Here is a 13788-nt window from a genome sequence, read left to right as displayed (position 1 = left end):
GAGTAAAGGGTCCCAGGATCAATGGGAAGGGCCCTGGGCTTGGGGATAAGAGGGGGGTCAGGGTGGCCATTCCTGGATTCTTGAACCGGGGCCCTGAAGGTTCTAGTTATGCCTCGGTGCAGGTGTTATTAAAGGTTCACTGCTGCTAGTTCGAAAGACCCAAGGTGTGCTTTGAGGCTCATAGGAAATATATGGAGGTGGCGTTGTATTCCAAATAAATGTTAAAAAGGTTTGCTTTATCAATATTTTCAGGTGAAAGGCAATTGTTCCAAATACCTGAATTTATGAACAATATACATATGGAAAAAAAAAGGAAAGGCAATCACATGAAAAGTGCATGAGAAAGTACTTACAAGGTTGGTTCGAGAGGAGTTCATTTTACTAAACTCTTTCAACATTAGGAAGCAAGCTTCATTTAACTGCAACAAAACAAAAGTCAGCGGTTATTGAATACTGCACGGCTAATGCCTCTTGACCTTCATAAACAAGTACCTTCAGTAATGAGATGTTATAGCTTTTTGTAGTGTTTGCCCTTCAACAATGCAGAGAGACTACTATGAGCATTATAGCAAACACATATGATATGGGATTTGAAGGGGTAGCATGGGCTATTCACCTCAGCACTATGTATCAATGCCCAAAGGTGATTTATCCAATAAGAGGTGAAGCATGTAGTTTTTACATCTCGGATTGCCTTCCAGTCTTCTGCAGCGTCAGAAGCATGTAGGTCCACATTCCTCACAGTAACACATGAATGTGAACTGTGTTAGAAAATAATTAGGAGTGAAGTACAAGAAGGAGTTTAAGCCCCTGGATTTGGAGCCATTTAAACAGAGATGTTTAAATATGAGAGAGCTAATGAATTTATTTTGTGAATCTTTGGGTGAAATGCCCTCAAAATGAATATTGTTTCTTCACTCCTACTCACACTAGGAAACTAAAGGTTTTTCAATATATGCAATAGCTGGAAAAAGATTGAAGTAAAAGTTTATACAATTCAAAATTCCACATTTGTGGGATACTCTGAAGGCTAAAGGTGGGGGTCCCATAAGGGTGTCAATAGGTAGCTTTGTGCATGAACATTGAGAGTGTAGAGATTATCTGAAAAATCCCTTTTCAGATAAAACCAAGGAGTGAAGGACTTTAACGGTGTTGTATAAAGGGATGGCTAGAGAAAACCCTTAAAAAAAGTAAAAGGGTCCAGACAGAAGAGCCATTGTAACAGGGCCAAAGGCTTCAGATTAATTGTCATAGATCTGTATAGGAAATGACTCTACCCTGACTACAACTGGGTTCTCTGGGAAGCAGAGTCTAAGAGATGGGTAATATTGACCAAGAACCTCCTCCCAGATCTCAGCTGGGGTTTAAACTCAGCTGGGTTACATCCCAAGTGTAATTTCACAGATACTTGCAGATGTAGTAGAAAGATGCATTAGGGCCACTTGTGGAATGAGCCAGTTGAACAGTGAGGCAACAGAGAAAACTGGTGGGAGCACAAAAGAGAGATGCTTAGTTGTTCCTGGCTGAGAGCGCCAGGATGGACAGAGTTGGCTGATGAAGTGTACCAAAAGCAAGCTGACAGGAGAGCGGAAGAAGGACGCTCATATGTACCTGGCTTCGAAGGCTCGCAAGAGCGAAGTTGTCATACAGAACAAGTTAGGAGGAAGCTGGTGGGAGCATGAAGGAGGGATGCTCCAAAGTGCCTGGATGCAAGGATTCAGAGGAGCAAAGTTGGCAGATGGAGCATGCCAAGAGGAAATCAGTTGGAGAACAGAAGAGGAATGCTTGGCTGTTGCTGGCTGTGAGGGCTCAGAGGAGCAGAGTTGGCAGACAGTGCATACCAGGGGGCAGTCGACAGGAGCATGGGAGAAGGATGCTCAAATGTGCCCAGCTGCAAAGGTTCAGAGGAACCAAGCTGGCAGACAGAGCGTACCAGGAATAAACAGGCTGTGGTGGCCCCTCCGGGACTAAGGAGAGGAACTAACAGATGATGCATACCAGGAGAATCAGCTGTGGCAGGGTGATAACAGAAGGTGCTTACCAAGAGCAATGGCTGTGATGAGAAGCTTACAGAATAAGCATACTAGGAATAGCAGGTATGGTGATGCACTGAGAAGGAGAGTACTCGCAGTAACATCTGCAGACTGCATGCGCCAGGTGACTACAGGAGAGTGAGCCAAGCCGTGGCAAAGGCACAGAACAGGCTCAGGGACTGGAGAGATGCAAGCTAGTAGCATATATGGATGGACAAAAAGTTACACAGGTGTCGATCCACAAAATGCTCTGGCCCTTTAATTACATGGCTGTGTGCCGATCTTTGGTAATGGTTTTTTTTTTTTTTTTTCAATTTATTATGCTGTCTTGAAAAACTGAACCTGAACATTGTTGAAAAAGATTTGGTTGGTATGTGTATCATTCAGATTATATTACACATCTGGATTTCTAATGATACAAAAGCACATTAGAACCTTCTTAAACAGAAGATGTCTGTATGTGTTACTTTCATCACAAATCCAAAAAATATAGGGTTTACTCCTCTATTTAGCAGGCAGAGCCAAGAAAATCATTCATTTTTGCCATTGGAACAAATGTACCTCCAGAACTGCTGCTTTACAGCACAGATCCAACCAAATATTTTAGCTTTGTAGCACCCTCTGAAGTTGTTACTCAGTAAGAAAATTTCATTTTTGGCTGGGTGGTAATTGTCCCTGTTCTGATTTGTATAGTTATGCACTGATTTTCTCCCTAAGCTCAGTGGAGTTGTGATTTCTCACTGTTGTCAGTAGGTGTCACTGGCCATACTGATAATAATATGAGGTTTTACTGCCAGGCTGAGGTTATGAATATTCATATTTTCTCCAGCTATCCCAGTAGGAGGTTCAAGCCACTGGGGCATGATGGAGCAGGATATTAATATTTTTGGAGGACATGTACTCGCTCCCTTGCCTCAAACTGAGGCCTGAGGAGCTGCTGTTGGACTGTTCATGCTACTATGCCCAGAAGCCTCACTGGGGCCTAGACCTCCTTTTTGGAGCTCAAGTCGACACATCAGGCCTAAGAGATTCACCCACTGAGTTAGCTGCATATTTTAAAATCATGCCACTGGTTAATTTACTGTTCATCAGGATCCTGACAGTGGCAGAGCCTAGGAATCCTACCTGTAACTACAGAAACATCCCTAGGAAACTCTTTAGGGATCCCGTCTGATATCACTTCACAAGAAGGCATCAGGAAGCGAAGTCTGGGCTGCTATCCCATGGCCTCATGAGTAAAAGACTGTTGACCCTGGTGATGTTTGTCGCTGCAAGGAGATAACACCAATGTAATGTTATGGGGCACAGAATGCTCAACTACCCCTAATCTGACCTTTCCCTTCCAGTCTCAGAAGACCATGTGTGCTATATTTTCAGGACAGAGAAATTAGTGTCCTCTTCTTTAACCTGCATTTATCAGAGTATCCTATGCCTTATACACCTCCTCAGTTACAAGTTTATTCAGCATTAAACTTTAAAAAGACAACCCCTAGACTGGTCACTGAGTCAGTGTGCATTGAGTCAGCAAATTGTGTGTGTTGGCAGGTACTGGGACCTGTGACGTCATCGCGCTAAGGACGCAGCAGCCATCTTCTTGGTTGGAAACCGGGCTACATCTATATGCTGATGCTGTTCTGCAATTAATATGTGAGTATATCAGCTTTATTCGTTTAATAAATATTGCCCTATTAAAACATACTACTCTATGAGTACTTCTTCTATTCTTGGGGCCATCTCTTTAATCCTTCCCTGGGAATCTGATCTTGAGCTATCGTCTGTCCTTACTGAGTGCTGATCGGGCTAAGGAGGTCTGGATGAGTATGCGGTGGAATATATGGATGCCCTATTATTATCAGCAGGACGGTAAGAGGCAGTGTGGTTGGAGGTGATTTGGTGATGGTGGCACACATTTGCCTAAACAGCTGATCCCTGTGGAAAGACTGTTTTATTTGGACTGATACACAATTTCCTAGCGCTGCATCTCCCTTCATAATTTCTGTTTTATGTTTTATCCCACATATGTGCAGCTGCTGGTCTTATTTGAATTGATCTCCTTTTATCGTATTATGTTTGTTTGTTTTGACTGATTCAAAAGCAGCTTTTCTCTTGTTGTTTTTTGTGTGTTGGCATTCCCTGCTCTATCAGGAGAAGAACTCTGGGTACCATCATGATCTGTGTGACCTTAACTGTTATCATCTTTCATCAAAATCATCAGTCAGTGGCCCTTTCAGGGGTACCGCTTTTCATGGGTACCGCTACAGCATCATAAACTATTTGCATTTATGCTGGACATGTAACATGAAGTGTTACATTGAAGTGAAACCCATAACGACGTGATAAAAAAAATAATGTTCTTTAGCAAGGAACAAGGAAATTCAAGGAACAAGGAAATAATAATTATGCTACTAAAATTAGTGTGTGCTGTAAATTGCCTCCAGCATTGTTCTTGTTTCTTCTTGCCATTTTGCTGAAGCCCAGAGCTCCTGAACAGCAGTAAATATTTAGGCTTTCAGCAGATTGGCCTCTACATTTTCAGCACAGTGCCTAAAAATAGAGAGCAACTGAGCATGTGCTGAGCAGAGTGAGATAGTGTATTACTAGAATTTAAACAGTATAGGTACTTATTTTTAATGTTTTAAAAATCTATACTTGTAAAAGGGGCCAGCCTGCAACGATCTAGCAGGACATGTTTTTTTAGCTAAGGTTCCAACTTAGGAGGCCTTTTCTGTGCTTCTTATTAAGAAGAAGAAGCCTTTATGATTCCTCGATGTCTACCTCTGTTGATAACCTGTCTGGGTATTACAAAAAGAAAATCATAGGCTGGGAACATTACCTTTTGCTTTATTGCTATGATGATTTCTCCAGTGCATCTTCTCATATGTGTATCCCAAATACACTGATCTGCAGGACTTGCTGAAAAACAGCAAATACGTATAAATAGAATAAATAAAGGAAATCATTGTTAACTAATGCTTGTGATTGCAACTCATAACGGTTTTCCACTATTGATGCACTATTCCAATAGTGTTGCAGTCAAATCACCCTGTTTTACAAAAAAGAGACATCCCCTAGCTGGCTACGCAACATGGCACAGGGGTGTGATATTTAACAAACTTGCCAGAAGAAAACTGAAAATCTTTTTGCCAGGTAAATTAGTTCATATGTATGTACTTCATCTGTGTATTTAGTTGTTGGGCTTAAGCTCGATTTTAGGTGAACCCCCTACTTAACACATGGGTACCCTAATCCTGTTTAAATTTCCAGTTTGTGACACAAGTTAGTTTGAAGTCTGTACAAGTACAACCCCTACAATGAATTCCATTAAACTTTCCTAGCAGTATCATAAATTCCAGACAGGGAAGCATTACTATAAATCTTATTCAGTCAAACCTTTACAGCCAATTCCTATTAGTTAATTATCATATTAATGCCATCATGTCTGTTTGCTGTAAAAATGTACAAAGTATTATTAGCACTTAGATAATCACACTGAAACCCAGGGAATTGGGGTCAGCCTATCGTAAATGTGTTAAGGCTGATCTCCATTTCTCATTTAACTTTAAATACATTGTTTGGACCAAGCTGATCCAAATGAACTATTATCCTTACTAACAGTTGCAGCGGCTGGGTGTGCTGTATACGGTATACAGCGCTGTGTTCCGGCAGCAAGGCAAGACCTTCCCGTTCTGAACAAAATTGAGTCTGCTTAGCCATTCACAAGAAGCTCTGTAGTCTATGAATAAATGCAAATCTTCCTCTGCTTGGCTGAGGCTGGATTTGTTGACCCCAGTGTTGACCATGAGCTAGAAATAGTCTGTGATGGGTGAGGCTGAGAGCATTATCATTTCATATTGGTGTCAGCACAGTGGGACTTAACCTCCATTTGTCACATGCTGGCGGTAATGACTTGGAATCTGACACTGCTGTTGTAACAATCAGTGCTATGTCACTTCCTGTAGCCAGTAGAAGAGCACTTCCTTAAGCGTGTGCTACGTGACATCCCCTCTCTCTCTACCAGATATATTGTCAGATTTATACTACCAAGGCAGGTTTGAATCAGACTGGTGACTGTGAGAAATCTCTTAGTACTGAAAAAATATATCAGGCTTCTGTATGCCAGAGACAGTAAAGCAGTGGTTGTCAACTTGCAAGGTAAAGGGGGCCTCAAATGCAGCCCCTAATGTCTCCAAAGGGCTGCATACAATATTTATTGCATGTAATGCTTCAGAAACCTGTCCCAGACTGAAGAATGAGGTGGTCGGTCAGAGATTGTTCTACTGGAGTGGTTGGAGACTAAAGTCATGCTATAGGAGACCCTCAGAGACTGGGGCCATGTTGCTAGACTTTAATACTATTAAGGGACCATTTTAAAATGTAAAAGCTGCCTCTACTGACTTCTGGGGCCTAAGGGCTGCACTTCAAACACTAAAAGGCTGTATGGGGCCCAAGAACAGTAAAGAGTCTGCAAAGGCTGTGTTTTAGATTAACTTTCCACCATCACAAACAGGTAAGATAAAGGGGTTCTCAAATAAACAGATCACCAGATTACAAACCAGAGGGAGTAGGATGGATGGTGCATAACATCAATGCAAAGAAGAAAACCAACCTATATTCCCTCTATCTGTTTAAGGCCTAATGTTCAATTTTGACTTGATTATTCAAACTGTTTTGTTATATGGAAAACACATCGGGTTGATTTACTAAAACTGGAGAGTGCACAATCTGGTGCAGAAGTGCATGGTAACAAATCAACTCCTAACTTTAGGTTGTTCAATTCATTGTTGACAAAAAAAAAAAAAAACTGAAATTGGATTAGTTTATATGCAGGGCTGCACCAGATTTTGCACTCTCCAGTTTTAGTAAATCAACCTCAGTGCCTCTATGTCTCCAAAAACTTCAATTGCTGCTACAAGATCAAGCATCTATGGAACTTTTTCCAGAACGGTGCATTCAGAGAAAAATGTCAAAACATATAAGCAGCTATTGACATTGCATATTTATATCTGGATTTTGTGTATTGCCTGGAGTTATCTTGGAAAATCCGTTTATGAAAGCCGTAAACCAAAAAGCTGAGCTTGACTTTATGATTCATGGAGCAAAGGGAAAAATCTTTAACGTTGCAGCAATTACACATTTTAACTTGTTGTAGACTTTATGCTAGCTGCTTGCATTTTTCTGCATTGTACTTCAATTCAGGATTACAGTAAGTGAGAATAACTTTATAATTAAAATGACATTATGTACAATTGATATAAAGCACGTAGTACCTTGAAATGTTAACCCCAACTTTTTAAAGAGGAGAACAGTAGGCAGTGCCACGCTTGTAATATTTCCAGTCCTGCAAACAAAGCAGAAAAGTGACTGAAATGCTTAACGCATGACAATTTTTCTACAGTATCACCTATCTGTACTGGGATGTAATTTTCCCCCTATGTAAGCCATTCTTCTAACTAACAGCTTCTCACCTGCTGGTTACATTATTATTTATATTAAAGCAAAGACATTTCTTTATTGCAGTTTTATAGAACTGAGCACAGGACATATACTCAGGGTTATGCAGTTATCTTACTAATTGCGCATCCAGTCTCTTAATCATATGTTTGCATTAAATTAACAGAAACAATAAAGCAAGTTTCAATTGAATTTCAATACAATGGAACGTTATAGGCTTGGCTTTTCCAGAGAAATAATATGAAAGTTTGTATTTTTTTTTTTTTTTACAAGAAGTTTTAAAAGTTAGAAGATGAAAGTTAGCAAACTACCTATGCAGGAGAGTTAGATGTATTCCACCCCTGTCAATTGTCTATCAGTTGCAGAAGCATGAAACATTTAAATAAGGAAACTCATAGACCTGGGCCTGTGATCTCATTAAATCTCACTTTGGGTTTCTTACATGAACACAGTACTATCTGCTAAGGACAATGACGCACTGTAGCCCATAGCAACAATCTGAAATGTGAGAATCTTGAAATTTAGAGCAGACAGGGGACTGTTGATAAGAGCAGCTTGGTGTCGGAGTCTTATGGCACAGAGCTGTTAGGGTTTGGCACTGCTGCTCCAAGTGCAGGATGAGGCGAGTGTACAAAAAAGGGGCCAATAAGTCCAAGGGATATATACGTTTAGTGCTATGGCCTGAAATAGAAGGAGGGGTACTCCAAACTAAATAGGTGTTGTGGGGGAATAAGTGTTAACTGTTAGGGAAGATTAAGAGTTAGGTTTTAAGGGCGAAGGGTAAGTGCTAGAGGCTCATTTTAGAGCTTAGGTTATGTGTTACAGTTATGTTACAGTGTATCTCTACCCAAAACTAGAGACCACTGCATCTACCCAGGGAGCAAGGCTTCTTCTTTGCAGCATGCTGGTAGGCTTTAGCTGCTTTCTAAATAAAACCATTTGTAAAACTTTGCATACTTTAAGATTTTTTTATGAATGTTTTCCACAAAATCGAAAAACCTTTTACCCAAGGGGTAAATGTGGGTTCCATGGGCAAATGTTCTGTGGATCTTGTGTAAAAACACTTATAAATAGATCCTTTTTTGGTTTGATACACATGAAATGTATTTTGTTGATTTAAACCTAATCATTTGGACTTTAAATATTTTAAAAAAAATAGCAAAACTTTGTAGGCACACCTAGGGGCTGCTGGCTTTACATATTCCCATTAGTGTGAGTTTGTGCCAAAAACGAACGCCAAGCTGTCTGCATGACTGTATTTGAATAATTGTACCACTGTAGATTTACTCTTTCTGTATTAGGCTGTTCTGATAACTGCACCAATGTTTTATGGTCTTACTTTAAAGTGCAGGATTGCATCTTTCACCAGTATGGTCAGAAGTAGACTTGCCAAACTTTAATAAAAGGAATGACTATAAAAGCCCAATCCTATATTGAATATGTCCCAGACTGTCTATAAGGTAGATAGAAGGTGTTGTCTTGCATCATGCTTCCGTTCTGTTCTGTTCTAATTTTGATGGCAGGGCAAAAAACAGGGGCCACAGAGAAGTTCTCTGGCCCTTTCATAGGCCAGTCTAAAGGCGGAAACAAGTTCCGCTACTTGGAATACCATTAGAATAATACACCAATATAATATTAGGCTTCAAATACTTGATAAGAGAATTCTACCTTTCACAAAAAAAAAAATACACCCATTTTGCAAAAGTGTGCATTTATTATTGTTTGCATTTGAGCTTGCAAAACATTGCACCCGTGATAGGTGGATTACAGGTTCTTTGCTGTGGTTCCTGCATACTCTTTCCCTAGCCCCTGGCCAATACTGCATTACAACATTCAGCTAAGGAGCTACAGAAAGTATCAAAGTACTACAAGTGCATCATATACTTTACTGAGAATAACAAGTTCCCTCTGCCACAGTGGCCGATGGGACTTTTCACTCAAACTTCCTGTGAATTAATGATGTGGCTGCGCAAAATTTCACATTTGTCTGTGGAGGGAAGAACCCCACAAGCCTGTAAAAGCAGAGGGGGGGGGTAGGCAGATAGGGGGGGCTCTGTGCATGTACACCATATTTCATGTTACACACTAAATAAAGTCAGAAAGGTGGAGTTAGGCTGCCAGTAGATTTTTATTTTTTAGATTAGCCAGCAGGCAGATTAAAAAAAATGGATTCCACCCAAAAGAGGTGGATAGAGAAATCCCCCCTGCTATGATATTGTTTTCTAAAAGCAGGGACTCCTCCACTGTCAGAATATCCTGATAAGCATTTCAGCATTGCTACTGATTAAATACAAAAATTCAGATTTTCCAGTTCGACAGAAATAGATCCCTGCGGAGCCGACCGAATGTCGGTCCATCTATGGCCAGCTGTAATTTTTACATTTTTATTGTATGCTGCCTGACCCTTAATTTATCATGTCTCATAGATCGTGTATCTCCAGCAGGGCCGTTTGAAGGAATTTGGGGGCCCCAAGCAAAATGGACATGGAGGCCCCCCCGACCCCCCGCACACATGCAAAGCCTACAGGAACCACAGCATAGCCAGACAGTTTAAGTGTCTATCTATCTATCTATCTATCTATCTATCTATCTATCTATCTATCTATCTATCTATCTATCTATCTATCTATCTATCTATCTATCTATCTATCTATCTATCTATCTATATATATATATATATATATATTTACATATATGATATAGATAGATAGATAGATAGATAGATAGATAGATAGATAGATAGATAGATAGATAGATAGATAGATAGATAGATAGATAGATAGATAGATAGATAGATAGATAGATAGATAGATAGATAGATAAATAGATAGATAGATATAGATATAATAAAGAAAGAAAGAAAGGAGAGAGAGAGAGGAGGGGGACAAATAAACAAAAAGAGACATAGGAAGACTAAGATTAGAAGGGAGATAGAAAAAAAAAAAAGACAGAAGTTTTCAGACCTGTTGGCACTCGGCAGATGTAGAAGCAGAGGGTCCTAGCAGCTACTCACCCTGATGCTATCTGCTCCTCACTCATCCACACAGGCTGCAGGAATTTTAATTGCATTTAGAGCCCTGTTATCTGTATACAGTAGAAGCTGTCAGTCTGCACTGTCCATGGGCTGGTCCATACTCTTCTTCATAAAGTCTAGCTGGTAGGCCAGGGATCTCTCTTGTGTCTGCAGATCTTATCTGACTTTTTACAAACCTGTTGAGGCAGAGAGGGGCCCCCTTGAGGGAGATCCCGATAACAGTGTAATTGCACTTTACTTCATTGACGATCAAAGGGGTGCTCACAGCCTTACACAGTGTCGTTGCATTTATTCTTAACCAGTCGTTGTCTTGGGGCCCCAGGCCAGCTCGGGGCCCCAAGCAATTGCTTGGTTTTCCTGCCTTGTAGCAACGGGCCTGATCTCCAGAGAACTGTTTTTATGTGCATGTTCCACCTACCCTAAGGTCTCATTCATAGGGGCGATGAGGCCTGTAGTCAGTGAATGGCAGTTTAAGTTTAAAGTGCCTCGCGACTCAAGCTGCATAAACACATGGCCCATTCATGGACTATGGGTCTCAACCTCCATGTGAAACAGGTCTTATACTGCAACAAAACAAGATTTAGTTCATACAAAGACTACAAGTTTAATATAACAACCATTACAATCAGGTGTTGCAAGATCGGGAATTCAGTAACCGACAAGGTAGAGTGTATAAATATTTGGAATGATTTGTTGCAGACCCCACAACAGGCAACTATATGTGTTTGTAGTATGTAGTTTGATGCTAAGTAACTAATTATGCAGGCTAACACCAAAAATATTCATACAAAGAACCTAGGATAAATATATATACTTGAGCTCCAGTCTAAAACACATCTGCAAAAATAATTTCACTAAAGCAGTAGCAGAGGGCTGTCCCAACAGACAAATTAGGGGACAATATAAAATGTAGGACATCTGAAAAAAGCTTGTACGGGCTGATTTATGTACTAACTGCAGTTTCGGTACATCCTGTTTCTAAACTGCTGTATTAAAAAACATCCCGTCATCACAAATGAAAAACAATGCACTTTCTGCAGTGGATTCGGCAAGAATAAATACTACACATGAATCAATAGGAAGTAGATATTAAAGGGGCAATGGAATTGTTCCAGATATGAATTAAAACTGTGCATTGTGTTGAGAAGCTGGCATTCTTAATGCTAAGCTTTAATAACTCTGTAATATAGTTTATGGGAACTCAGTGCGTTTGCATTCCACTTTCTTCTTTGATTTAGCAAAACCTATAAGAAACACATCAAAAAAAGCTTTTTGATTAGATTAATGTAAATCCCTTGAAATTTGGACAATAAAACAGTAATACTTTGTAGAAATACATAAACCCATATATTATGTTTCTATCTGTAGCACTGGTTCGTGGATTAGAGTTGCTAGGAAACATTGATGTTTACAAAAGTACGTCAGCGTACAGACGCGTACAGTCATTCACTGGTATGGCAGGCTGGACACAGCATCTGTGGCTCCCATATAAAATATCTACAAATATCCATGTGCATGACCCCTTACTGCTTACAAGAAAATTGAAATAGTGTAATGTCCATAGTCTGGACACAGGAGCAGTTTATAGACTAGTAGTTATTGGATAGAGGCTGTAGTAGAGCAAGAGTAAAGATTCTAGTCATTGCCCAACAAAATAAGTCCCTTTTCACATGTACATCCTGGCATTTTAGGGAGCCCAGGAGGCACAGGTGCAGCATTTAGCCCTGCTACTTACAGCCTGTCAAAGTCAATGGCAGGCTGCGGTTAAATAAGGCTAAACGTTCCGAGTTGTACTCATCTTTAGGGCCCTATGCCTTCAGGGGCAAATGCCCAGAACACAGAAGACCTTAACTCATCCCTAAACACATAGGGGTTCATTTTCTAAGGGCAAATAGACTGTGCCCTTGGCAAAGTGCAGTTGTACTCCATAAGAGAAGTTGCTCCAGAGCTTATTAAATGAGCAGAAGCTCTGCTGACTTCCATCATCCAATCATGTGCACACAAAAAACTTTTTTTATGTTCCTTGCACGTGATTGGGTATTCTTTCTTTAAAACGTGAAGCTTTAACCTTATTTATTACCTCTATTTGCCTTTAGTAATTCAACCCCATAGGGCTTTAAACACATGTAGCATTTAGCCTTGTCCAGTCGCAGTGTATTTCAGCCTGCCAAAGACTTTGATAGGCTACAGGCAGCTGGGGTGATTGCTGAACCGGTGTGTCCTGGTCACACTACGACTCCGGGATTCACACTGTGCAGCTGGACACCCCTGAATACAGGGGGCCCAAAAGGATTCTTAAATGACTGATCCTTTAATCAGCTTGTACAAATTAAAAGATAGTAAGTCAAATTTGTAGCAATTGGATTTTATGGGTATAAATCTTAAATGCATGTATTCCTATCTAAGTATGTTTTCTGTATTTTGTTGTTGTTGCTGTATTTAGATACGGAGAGGATTGGGTATTTTTTTCCCCTGGGACAGTATTATTAGGATATATTGGGTTGTGGCCCCTTGGCAAAAAATACTTCCCCATTCAGATGAGAGTAGAATTGATGGTCCATGACAGCTGTTGGGCATTATGTATGTAGCTGAGCGCCCCAAGCCAATTAGGGAGTAAAGCAGATTGAGCCAATCAAGGAGCAGGAGAGTCTGAACCAATTGCAGCATGAGAAAGAAAACTTGCTGTATTGCAGAGGACACTGGTAAGTGTAGTTTCCTAAAGAGCACAACACAATACCATTAAATGGCAGGGAGGCATTCCAAACTACAGGAGCCAAGATCCTTATCTATAGAGAAGGAGAGACAGGACTTTTTTTCTTGGGTGAAGGAAAGAGACCAAGTTAGTTTTGCGAGGGGATGCCTTGCTGAGAGGACTTGCTGTGAGACGAGAAGCTGCCTCAGATAATAAGAGTGCCACATTTGCTGCCAATAGTCCTTCTGCCACAGCTTACCAGAGACTGCGAGTGTGTACCAGGTTTCCGCAACCTGACGCCTGGAACCTGTAAGCATGTGGAACGGGGCATTTCGCCTGCCAGGAGTGGCGAGTGGAGAACACACCTTTAACCCCTTGCTACACCCTGCTCTGCATAGACTGCCCCTTACCTAGGAGCCTGCAGCTATACACCCACTTACTCTTAAAAAGACAGACTTTTGTGCAACATCGACAGAGGGCCGCATCGGAAGCCGACCAATGTTAGTATTAGGGCACCAAGTACTTTTCTTTAAGGGTTGCCCCACTCAGGGACACTTAAAAATACCCATATCTGGGGT

At 40.7% G+C, this 13788-nt stretch overlaps 1 protein-coding gene across 1 annotated transcript in view; it reads right to left on the bottom strand.

The window, feature by feature from the left end:
- LOC309553515 (EF-hand calcium-binding domain-containing protein 6-like) overlaps positions 1-13788 on the bottom strand; it is a gene marked incomplete at both ends in the record, with an annotated part of 129871 nt that overhangs the window by 41677 nt on the left and 74406 nt on the right. Inside the window, 3 exons of the mRNA XM_082254753.1 lie at positions 354-419; positions 4867-4946; positions 7301-7371. Of these exons, the coding sequence (XP_082110879.1) occupies positions 354-419; positions 4867-4946; positions 7301-7371 (217 nt within the window). The remainder of the gene's footprint in view (positions 1-353; positions 420-4866; positions 4947-7300; positions 7372-13788) is intronic.

Source organism: Pelophylax lessonae (genome assembly GCF_965119305.1).
Source record: "Pelophylax lessonae genome assembly, chromosome: 4".
NCBI lineage: Eukaryota > Metazoa > Chordata > Amphibia > Anura > Ranidae > Pelophylax > Pelophylax lessonae.
Note: the sequence above shows the minus strand (reverse complement) of the source record. Positions and strands in the feature narration are given on the sequence as shown.